At 52.4% G+C, this 11142-nt stretch overlaps 2 protein-coding genes across 4 annotated transcripts; one reads left to right on the top strand and one right to left on the bottom strand.

Annotated features, from left to right (window-relative positions):
* Positions 1-2560: 2560 nt before the first annotated feature.
* Positions 2561-6242, top strand: LOC123449194 (protein TITANIA). The gene is made up of 2 exons (XM_045126320.1): positions 2561-4455; positions 5305-6242. Exons 1-2 carry the CDS (start codon positions 2811-2813, stop codon positions 6006-6008), a joined length of 2349 nt encoding a protein of 782 aa, XP_044982255.1. The 5' UTR covers positions 2561-2810; the 3' UTR covers positions 6009-6242.
* Positions 6243-6732: 490 nt separating this feature from the next.
* Positions 6733-9820, bottom strand: LOC123449195 (zinc finger protein 4-like). 3 transcript variants are annotated; one of them, XM_045126321.1, is made up of 2 exons: positions 9432-9820; positions 6733-7798 (listed from the first exon to the last, which is right to left on the bottom strand). In XM_045126321.1, exon 2 carries the CDS (start codon positions 7724-7726, stop codon positions 7016-7018), a length of 711 nt encoding a protein of 236 aa, XP_044982256.1. In that variant the 5' UTR covers positions 7727-7798; positions 9432-9820; the 3' UTR covers positions 6733-7015. The 3 variants fall into 3 exon arrangements, with proteins under 3 accessions (XP_044982256.1, XP_044982257.1, XP_044982258.1); XM_045126322.1 differs by lacking the exon at positions 9432-9820 and adding an exon at positions 7889-9406; XM_045126323.1 differs by lacking the exon at positions 9432-9820 and adding an exon at positions 7937-9406.
* Between the last annotated feature and the right edge of the window lie 1322 nt (positions 9821-11142).

Raw genomic sequence — 11142 nt, 5'->3', positions numbered from 1 at the left:
TAACAGAGCCTATATAAAGTATACATGACGTCTGTGTATTTGTGTGAGTTGGCGCCTTCAATTCCTTTGCACTCATACTATCGTGTCCCACCATATCTTGAATAAGTGGCGCAATGCTGGACATCACCATGGTGTTTGTCTCTTTTCTAGTAACTACAGCATCAGTGACCACATCACTCAAGCTGAGAACAAACAGATCGTTCAAGAAACAGTGAAAACAATAGCTGCAGAGAACAAGGCAAAGCAAGAAGCAAAGAGGAAAGCTGCTGCTAAGAAGAAGAAGGAAGAAAAGAGAGCTCACAGGGAAGCGGCTTCTCAGAAGAAGGAGGAAGAGAAGAGAATTGCTGCAACAAAAAGAGAAGATGAAAAGAAACAAGCTGCTGCAAGAAAAGAAGAGGAAAAGAAGCTACTTGTTGCAAGGAAAGAAGAGGAGAAAAAGCTTGTTGCTGCAAAAAAAGAAGCAAAGAAGAAACTTGTTGCTGCACAACAGATGATGAAAGCTGCTACAAAGAGAGCAAAGGAGCTAAGCAGGGAGAATCAAGGAGCAAAAAGGAAATCAAGCTAGTTTGAGAATCAAGGAGATTGTCCAAAAAAGGCTGCAAAAACATCAATGTTTGATATCTTCAAGTAGTTGCCATGATCATGCTATCTGTTGTGCTGCAATGATCATGTATGGTACCATGTTACTCTTTTTGCTAAAAACTCTATTGGCGGATGGTTTCAAATACAATGGTCATGTACTTTGAAGATCATGTGTTGGATTCTTCTTATGATGCAATGTTTTATTTTAGTCAGTACTGGAATGCCAAAGTAAATATAAGAAATGCAGATTGATAAACAGTCTCATTGATAAACCATAGCTTCCAAGGTTCAACATAGCATTGCCACTACATCATTGAAAATATTACAAGTGCTACTAAAACCACATTTAACCAAACTCACTACAAGTACTACTAACACCACAAGGACTGACTGGCATTTCCCAAAAGAGTACTTCATCATCTTCACTCCTTCATCATCAACAACAGCAGTTCTTCACCATCAACAACAACTTCACGTCTTGAACATGATCAACACCAATGCAACACAACCTAGCAGCACCACAACACGGGTCACCAGCTCTCTCCCAAGGGTCATGAGTGCAGCAGCTTGCTGCCTTGTCAGTCCATTTGCACTCTCATTTTTCAGAGTCTTCCTCTAGATGGTTGAGCCCTTCATGTAGGTAAGCTCTTGTGCTTTGAGCAGTTCCTCCCTTCGTTCCTCCACTGCTCCAATAGCATCTACAACAGCATCGCCGACGAGATAGTGCTTGTCAATGAGGTACTGGACGTACTCCAATTCCGAGTGCCAGAAATCGCAATTCACCTAGCCAGACAAAACCAGTGCAAATGCCAAGGTCAAAAAACTCCAATCTTTAGATCCAAAACCCAAGAACCAATCATGAAAAGGAAATATATCAAAGAGAACCACTAACCCCATTCTTCTCGCATTTGTAGAAGACCCACCTGTCGTGCTTCTCACTGGTGGATATGTACATGCGCACCTTCTCCTTGCAATAAGGGCAGCGGACCAGAGGAAGCGCCAGCGCCCGGCGGTGGACAACAGAGGAGGAGGAGCTTGCCGCAGCCATTACCACCAGAGGGGGAGGAACTGCCGGCGACGGTGGATCTCCAGTGGATTCGACGGCGGCGACGGTGGTGGGGGAGCAGAGCGAGGTGATGGGGAAGCAGAGCAGAGCGAGGTGATGGGGAAGCAGAGCGGAGCGAGGGAGTGGATAGAACGGAGCGATGCGGTGAGGGTTAGAGATTTTAGGGAATTGGGGATTTTTGCTCTTTTACAGAAAACGCCTTCATGCAAAATTTGCCAAATCAGAGAGCACAACATGACGGTCAACAGGTGGTTAAACTAGAGCTCTACCGGCCGCATACGTGCTACAGTGACTGTATTTTCACGTCAAATCATCTTCAGTGACCGTAACGAACGTATTTCAAAATTGAATGATCATATCGTGCTTTCGTGACAACTTGAATGACCGTGGGTGTATTTAACTCCGGATTTTTTTTATAAATTATCAGTCGGCCATGCGTGGCGTTATTTTTTTCTCTTTCATGAAATGAGCCGATGGTCGTTTTTTTACCATGCATGAGAGTGGGGATGGTTCCATCATCTTTCCGAAACACGGGACTGTCCATCGTCGTCGCTGTCCGAAATCACATGATGCAGTTTGACCCCGTCCCGTCACCTGCAAGGCTCGCACTTCTCGGCACGACTCCCCCACTTTTACGCACGAGCAATGACGGCGGTGGTAAAAAAAAAACAGTTCGTAAATATCTGTATATACGTTTCAAAGTAGTCATAGAGAGAGAGAGACACACACACTGCGGATTGTGCTGGCGCTACCGTCCGTTTCTCCACATGGGAAGGATGGGCAAACGGCCAAAAGCCTCACGCGTCTGTCCCCGGCTAGCTTGGGCAAGGCGACGCCGCCGCTTTGAACGTCACGGGCGCCAGCCAGCCAGCCACCGGGAGCGGAAGGGAACTCAACTCTCTGCCGCGACGAGACATTCATTCCTCCCCCCTTCCCCGCGCCCGCAGTCTTCTCGTCTCATCTCGCGGGAGAGAGAGAAAGGAAAAGAAAAAGGGAAAGGGAAACAGGCCCTCGAGACAGACCAAACGCAACAGGTTAAAAAATAGTTGCGCTCAGTTTCCTCGCTCCCACCCCCCGCCGTCCGCCCCATTTCCGCGTCTCGGCGTGCGGAAGTCAACCCCAACACACCCCGCGCCCCGGAATCGCCGCGAATCCGGCGGCCATGTACGGCGACTCCGACGGATCCAAGGACCCCGGCGCCGCGCCGCCGCCCTCCGACCAGCCCTTCCCCAACCGCGAGCTCACCCTCAGCAGCTACCTCTGCGACAAGCCCACACTCGCGTCCGCCGCCGCCGCCGAGGCCGCTGCTTCAGCGGCCGCGGCGGCGCCGGGCCCATCCTCCCCTCCCAACCCCGACGCGGCCGCGGACGCCGCCAACGCCAAGCTCTGCGTCGAGCGCGACTTCCTCCACCTCTCCGCGCCCAAGCGCGGCGATCCCCCCGGGGACGACTCCTCCGTGGTCGGCGGGAAGAAGCCCCGCCTCGACTCCCTGCAGCTCTCGCTCTCCCTCCAGTCCGACGGGCCCGGCCAGGGGCAGGCCCAGCAGCAGCAGCTCCCTTCGCTCCTCCCGTCGGCCCCCGCCGCCGATGGAGATCTCCGGGCCGCGTCGGCCGGGGCCGCCGCCGCGCCGCCCCCCAGGCGGACCTACAGCGCCACCACGGGCCGCACCCGGAGCATCAACTCCGACGACATGTCCTACTCCTACTCCATGTTCTCGCACAACCCCAGCTGCTCCCTCACGCACAACTCCACCGACATCTACGCCGCAGGGGAGGGCACCAACGGCTCCGTGCACAGCCGCTTCAATTTCCGCCCCATGGGGGACGGCAGCGTCGCCTTCGCCACGCCGCCGATGAAGGAGGACGGCAGCGTCGCCTTCTTCCCCACCGAGCTCCCCGCCAAGATGGCGGCAGCTGCGGCTGCGGCGGCGGCCAGCGCGGGCGGCAGCTTTGACGGCGGCCGCGGCGGGCATACGTCGCGGCCCGATAGGATCCTGCGGGACATCGTGTCGGACTCCGTGTCGACCATGGCGCATGTGCTGCAGGAGTTCCCCAGCGAGTCTCTGGAGGTGCTGCGGGCGGCGGTGCGGAGCATGGTCGATGCTCCCGAGAAGAGGGACGAGCTGGCCAGCCTGCAGCGGAGGCTGGAGCGCCGGTCGGACCTGACGGCCGAGGCACTGGCGCGGGCCAACAGGACGCAGTTGGAGATCCTGGTGGCCATCAAGACCGGCTCGCCCGCGTTTGTCACCGGCAAGGGCCGCGTACCAAGCAGCGAGCTCGTGGAGATGTTCCTCATGACACGGTGCCGCAACCTCAACTGCAAGAGCATGCTGCCTGTGGACGATTGCGAGTGTAAGATTTGCTCCAGCAACAAAGGCTTCTGTGGAGCATGTATGTGCCCGGTGTGCCACAAGTTCGACTGTGCTGCAAATACCTGCAGCTGGGTCGGTTGTGACGTTTGCGGCCATTGGTGCCATGCTGCGTGCGGGCTGGAGAGGAACTTGATCAGACCAGGCCCGACACTCAAGGGGCCGATTGGGACGACTGAGATGCAGTTCCAGTGTCTTGGTTGCAGCCATTCTTCTGAGATGTTTGGATTTGTTAAGGAGGTGTTCAATTGTTGCGCAGAGAACTGGAATGCTGAGACGCTCATGAAAGAGCTAGATGTTGTCAGGAAGATATTTGCTGCTAGTGATGATTTTGAGGGGAAGGGGCTTCATGCCAAGGCTGAAGAGGTCCTCAGCATGCTTTCAAAGAAACTTATCTCCCTGCCGGATGCATTGAACAACATGCTACAATTCTTCAAATGTGAGATCTCTTTACTTCACATTCTAAAGCACGATGTTACAAACTTGAGTTCTCTAAATGAATTATTACTTGCTTTATTATTTGTGTTAGCGTGATCATGTCTCGTCTGCATACACTTTCCATGTGGGGCCCCCCTTTAAACAATACGATCATTATGTATATTTTGTGCTACACACCATCTCTGTCAGTCATGTTAGGTATTCACAATTTCTTCTATTTGTTCCATATTTGGTGAATCCATTTGTTGTGGCACTACAACTCTGGCATTGCTCACTCATGTCTTCACAGTTTGTTCTCGGTTGTCACATACTCACATACTCTTGAACTAAAACCACGACAATTATTTTGGAACAGAGGGAGTATCCACTTTGCCATAAGGATGTATGCATGACCACGTTATCGATACATTTTTTTTTATATGCACAATGAACTTCTGGTCATTTAGCATTTTGGTAACTGTAAAGCTGGATAGTGTTTCGCTGAGTGGCTTGAATTGAGTTTAAAAGGAAAAAAATGATTATAGCATTAAGCCAATGGCTCTAAATGAACAAGTTAACCTGGAATATCTTTCTTTTGCCAACGGTTAAGGGGCTTGCGGCCCTTGAATTAATATTTTGTGGTAGCTATTCCATGAGGTTATGAATTCGAAAATGCGATGCTGATGTAAGGATCAAAATGCATATTCTGTTGGGACTAAATCTACTATAATACTCCCACATCTCCAAATACAACTAAAATCTGGCGTCATTATATATGTTCTTTTTGAGCAATGAAAAATACATACTTCCGACAGAGTTTCATGGAACTTATCAGGTACCACAGTTCTAATTAATTTTTATGCTTTCACAGATGGTGTTACCGACTGCTCTGTTACTGGCAGCAAGTCCAAAGGCATATTGGCAGGTCAGGCGAGCCAATCTACAATCCCGCTTCTATCTCCAACCATCAGTCCACCAAAATCGTTCAATTTCAATGCCAGCACCTCCATTCTCGACTCACAGATTGATGCCCTCAAGTCCAGCCCAAAGCCACTCTCTATCGAACCCCGTTTTGGCACCAGCTCAAACCCACTCAAAATTGAAGCCCGTTTTGGCGCCAGCTCAAAGCCGCTGTCAGTCGACTCCCGTTTCGGCGCCAGCCCGAAGCCGCTGTCGATTGATTCCCATTTCAGCGCCAGCCCGAAGCCGCTCTCTATCGAGCCCCATTTCAGCACCACCTCAAAGGACGACGAAGCCTCCACCCTTGAGACCGTCGTGAAGTGCAAGGAAGCCGAAGCAAAACTGTTCCAGAAGCTGGCCGACGATGCCCGGAAGGACGTGGAGAACTACCGGCAGATGGTCCGCAACAGAAACCAGAGCCTGGAGGAGGAGTACGCGTCGAACGTGGCGAAGCTGTGCTTGCAGGAGGCGGAGGAGAAGAGGAGGAAGAAGATGGAGGAGCTCAAGACGCTGGAGAACTCGCACTACGACTACCACAAGATGAAGCTGCGGATGCAGACCGAGATCCAGGGCCTGCTCGAGCGGATGGAGGCCACAAAGAAGATGTGGGTGTAGAGAGGAACCCCGGTAAGAAAAAAAAAAGATATCACCATCCGCCGCTCCTGAATGCCTGGAGATTCGTTGTTGTTGTTGTCCATTATTAGAATGGAATGGTTTCCAGACCAAAGCTGTTGTGTTCCATCTGTAATTTGTTCTTTTTTTCTACCACCCGTTGTTAACTGTTATAAGCGGAGGAGGCCTAACCTTGCGCCCGGCGGATGGATATAAGTTGACAGCATTTTCAGTTCATTGCTTCTGCTCGTTGCCTGATGGTGTGCCGAGCGCAGTCGTTGGGTCATGGCCTGTGCATTTAGCCCCATGCTATAACTGGCGTCTGGCATCGTGGTCGTCATGGGAATATTTCAACCTCCCAGCTCGTCATTTTCGCCTCTCTTTTTCGATGTTTTTTTTCCCGGGCCAGGCCACACTGTTGGTGTGTGGCGTTGTGATCCCGCGTAGATCTTCCTGTTCGGTTGTTCGCCCTGATGACCCTATCCTCCAGGGGGGCACAGCACAGCTACAGGCTGCAACTCCTGTTAGCACATCATGGTCCAACAGCAGCAGCGATGGCCTCGACCTCGACCTCGACCTCGACATCTCGCTCACCGTTGTACTCCGGCCGGCTCCGCCGCCGAGAGCGACGGCGGGGGCGGCGTGTCGACGCCACACTGGCCTGGACCGGAAGTCTCACGCGACAACATTGGCTAGCAAAAGGGAAAAAAACATTCTGGAGTCCATGGACGCAGCAACATGATTGACTGATTGATTGATCACATGAATGATGAATCTTTATACCGCGGGAAGTTGTAGGGTACACGCTACTACCAATACCACAGAAGAGCACCAAAACTGTACAGAAATACTTCCACGAGCGTACGCACGCACGCATGAAACAAATACGGTTCGTCGTCTACCATCATGATGATCCGTTGGTTGACGCCGAGAGAGAGCCTGACGAGTTGCACCGGCCTAGCAGCACGTAGTATAAGCGCGGCGACCGACGGCGTACGTACGGGCGACGGCTAGAGTCTGAGCGTCAGGTCGGGCTCCTCGTCGGCTTGCACCACGATGCTGCCGCTGCTGCTGCCGAAGTTGTTGCCTGAGTGGAAGAGGGGGAGCGCGCCGGCGCCCGGCGGCGGCGGCCTGAAGCTGCCGGGCCACCCTAAGCTGACCTCCTCGTCGCCGCCCACGAGGAACGGCATCGGGCCCAGCAGCGCCCGCGCGCGCGCCGGCGTGGCCGCGTGCACGGCGGCGTCCTCCTGCTGCTGCTGCCGCTCCGCCTGCGCCGCGATCGCGCCCGGGTGCGCCGACGCGTGCGCCTGGATGCCGATGGGGTACAGCCCGGGGGAGCCGTAGAGCGGGAGGGAGGCCACGTCGGCGTAGCCGTAGGGGTAGGCCTCGAGCCGGTGCACGGCGCGCCGGGCCAGCGTGCGCTCCCGACGGTGCGCGTTCTGGTGCCCGCCCAGCGCCTGCGAGCTGAAGAACTTCCTCTGGCAGTAGTTGCAGGTGAACACCCTCGTCGGCTCGCGCGTGGCCTGCGCGCCTCCGTTGTTGCTGTCGGTGGTGCTCGACTCGGCCGTCGTGGCGGCGGCGGCGGTGACGGTGAGCGACAGGTCGAGGGCGAGCTTGGGGCGTGGGGAGGTGTTGGACGCCTCGTTGTTGTTGGACGCCGCCTGGCTGCTGATGTCGGACACCTGATCCTCACACGCTTCTTGGACGCTGCTGCTCTTCATCTCTGAACAATCTCTCTCTCTCTCTCTTCTTTCTTTGGCTGCGCTTTGTTTGCTCCTCTATCTATCTCACGCCTGCATGCATACAGAGAAGAAGCCAAGTCATGTAAGCAAGTGCATGTGTAGTTTCGTACTCGGTGAGATGATTTGATGCATAAAACTGACAAATGATCTCTTGTTTCTAGTCTCAGCTGCACTCATTGACTGGCTCACCAGACCGGAGTGCGGATGAGTCAAGAGCTGCACAAGGATAAAATAGCATGTGTTGCTCTTGTCAGCGTGGTGATCATCATGACAAGCTGAATCTTAGACATACGGGAGTGCTGGCCATCAGATAGCCCTGTGGATAAGCACAATGGAGTCTGAATTGACACATCTTTATTTGTCCGAAATTGCTTCCGGTTTACGTGATTCCGAAGACGACGGTTGATTATGCTGTCGATGTAGGCAAGAACCTAAGCAAATACTAGTTCAGATTTTAATGCTTGAAGCTTTCATGTTCGCTGATCGAATAAACTGAATGTGTCTGAATGTGGAGCGCAGGCAGATCAAGACAAGTATCCGATCCAATGCTAAGCCTGGATATGCCACCTCTGATGCCTAATTAGAGGACAAGCAGATGAAAAGCGTGGCCTCTTTTCCGGCCCGGGCATCTCTAAAACGGAACCTTATCTGAAAGAGAAAGGGTGCAAGAATAGCACATTCAGTTGCTGTCGTGAAAAGATGCAAGCTCTGGTCTGGTGTTCCCATCCGAACCCCTGTGGAGTTTCTGGAGATCTGAATCGTCAGATGAGAGCACGAATATAAATGCCGGACACGGACAGCTACGCCGGATTCACCAACAAGGAATGCTTTCTTTGTCAAAGAGGCCCAAGGAACAAGGCCTCCCTGGTGTGGTGGTGTTCTTTATGTGCCTGCTAGTACAAGTGTTCTTGCCGTTGCAAATTAATATCACCAGATTGCTACTATCATACCAGACTGCATTACAAACAAGATCAACCCTATGGGTTCGAATTATGCATCATGGTACTGGACGATGACAACCGGAGTAGTAATACTAAGAGTTAATTTGGGGAAGGCAGTGGCATGGACCAGAGCTTGGTGATGGGGTAGTATCTTATTCAGGAGATGTATAAATTATTGAGGCACTTGGACCAGGAGATTTGCCAATTTTGGCAAGACAAAGGAAGCAAGAAAACATAATTATTCGGAGAAGAGACTGCCAAATCCCATCGGCTCTATCTGGTACTATTATTTTTTGTGTACATAAAGAACAAAACCCTGATGGAGCGACGTGCTACCAACCGGCAGAACAGGAGTGAGCATGGACTGGAGCGCACACGAACTAGGGTACTACTCCTAGTTCATGCTTGAGTTCATGGACTGGAGTAGATTCATACTGCTGCGATGTATTGTAAAAAAGAAAAGAAAAAAGAAACAGCCCATGCTTGAGTTGAACGAAGCATCAAAGCAAAAAATACTTGGAAGATCTTGGCCATAAGTCCAGACGAGGACATGCGAGGCCAATTTTGCTGAACTCCCTTGAGCTGCCGAGCAAGGCATGCATAAAGAATTACTCACGGAACCGAGAAGAGAAGGCAAGAACGGACGAACTGAAAAACACCCAGAATTCAAGAAGAAGAAGAAGAAGAAGAAGAAGAGGAGGAGGAGGAGGAATCAAGATGCATGCGAAGAAGAAGCGAATTACCTCGAGCACCCAGCAGCAGAACCCTCGCTCGCTTCGTTCGCTTCACCCGATCCCCACACCGCACCACACCACACCACACCTGAAGAAGATCTAAAGCAGAAACCGGCGGCAGAGGTCAGGCCATGGCGTCTCGTTCGCGCACGGAAGGGGGGAGAGAGGCGAAGTGAGGAGGAAGGAGGGGGCAGGCAGGAAGGTGGTGTGTTGAGTTAAAGTGGTGGCACCCCCACTCGGACGGACTCCCACTGTGCCTGTGCCTGTGCCTGTGCCTGTGCCTGTGGTGTGGGTGTTTAATCGCAGAGGTTTGGTAAATTACTGGTAGGGCGGACAGACAGTGGTCAGAGCCGGGAAGTGGTACAAGAAAAGGATGTGTCTGATAGGAATAGGATACAACAACACAACACAACACAACACAACACAACACACAGGATGGGATGGGATGAGGTGAGGTGAGGTGAGATGAGACTGGGCAATGGGCAATGGGCATACTGATACATGCACACACGCGCTTCTGGCTTTCCTTTCTACCGCTTTCCTTTGTACCATGACCATCAGTGGCCACTAGCGCCACCACCACACCACACCACACCATCCCAGAAAAAGCAGCGGGAAAGCGGCCCACGATTGCTAGACAATTGAGACTGGGGCTGCCCTTGCTCCCGCTCCTGCTCCTGCTCCTCCTCTCCTCTGCTCGTTCGTTGCTGGTCTAGGCCATGCTGGCGCTTGTTTATTCCTAGGGTTAAGTGTGCTCCATCTACCCATCCATCCAGTACCGTACATGATAATTATAATTATGTACTGTACTACATATAGAGTAGTGTACTATTGGATGAAGGAAAAAAGAGGTGAAGCAAAATAGCAAGTGAAAAATATACGAAGATAGGGGTTGAAGAAAAGGATGATGATGCGCGTGCCGTGTGTGTGCAAGGTAGCATGAAGTGGTTGCAGGGGACCAGAGGGGCGGCATGATACTCTGGTCAGGGGTGAGTCAGGATTGTGCCCTTTTTTCCGTTGCGCGTTGCGGTGAACGTGAAGCTGGCTGGGCTCGGCTCTCGTTGCGCAGCATGCCGATGCCGATGCCGATGCCGATGCCTGCCTCCGGCTGACCGAATTTACTACTACTCGCCGTGTGTACTTGCTTGGGTTTGTTTGGGTGGTGGCCGGTGTACTTTCGTTCGTTCATTCATTCATTTGTTTGTTTGTTTGTTTATTTTGTGTGTGTCATCGACGCGGCGCCCAATGGGATGGGAGGGAGGTAGGGCATGGTCATGAGCAGTGCGTGAGTTGTTTTTCTTGTCAGAAAGCAGTTTGAGTGTGGCTTTTGCGTTGCCTCTGCACAACATGCCTGCCTGCAAGTTAACTCTGCTCCTCCCACTGCCTGCCCTCTGTCCTTTGCTCTGCTCTTCTCTGATGGATCCCATGCACTGCCACTGCCACTGCCATCTCCTCTCGATGGTTGGAAGGGGGACAGCCCAGCCCAGTGAAAGCTCCTCCTCCTCCTCCTCCTCCTCCTCCTCATCCTTGTGACAAGACTTATTTCTTTGCAACCATCCCACAATGCGAGATCTGAGTTTCTTGCAGCTTTTCTCGTGGAGAACCGCGGAAGAAAATGAAGGTAGAGATCTGAGATTTACGCCGGCAACAAGTGCGTGTCATGGTATGCAGCAGCAGCATTGCACTTGCAGTGAGGCACACGAGATGATGCCCGAGTCAA

Source organism: Hordeum vulgare, chromosome 4H, assembly GCF_904849725.1.
Source record: "Hordeum vulgare subsp. vulgare chromosome 4H, MorexV3_pseudomolecules_assembly, whole genome shotgun sequence".
Classification (NCBI taxonomy): Eukaryota; Viridiplantae; Streptophyta; class Magnoliopsida; order Poales; family Poaceae; genus Hordeum; species Hordeum vulgare.
The sequence above is the reverse complement of the archived record's forward strand: the minus strand, read 5'-3'. Positions and strand labels throughout refer to the sequence as shown.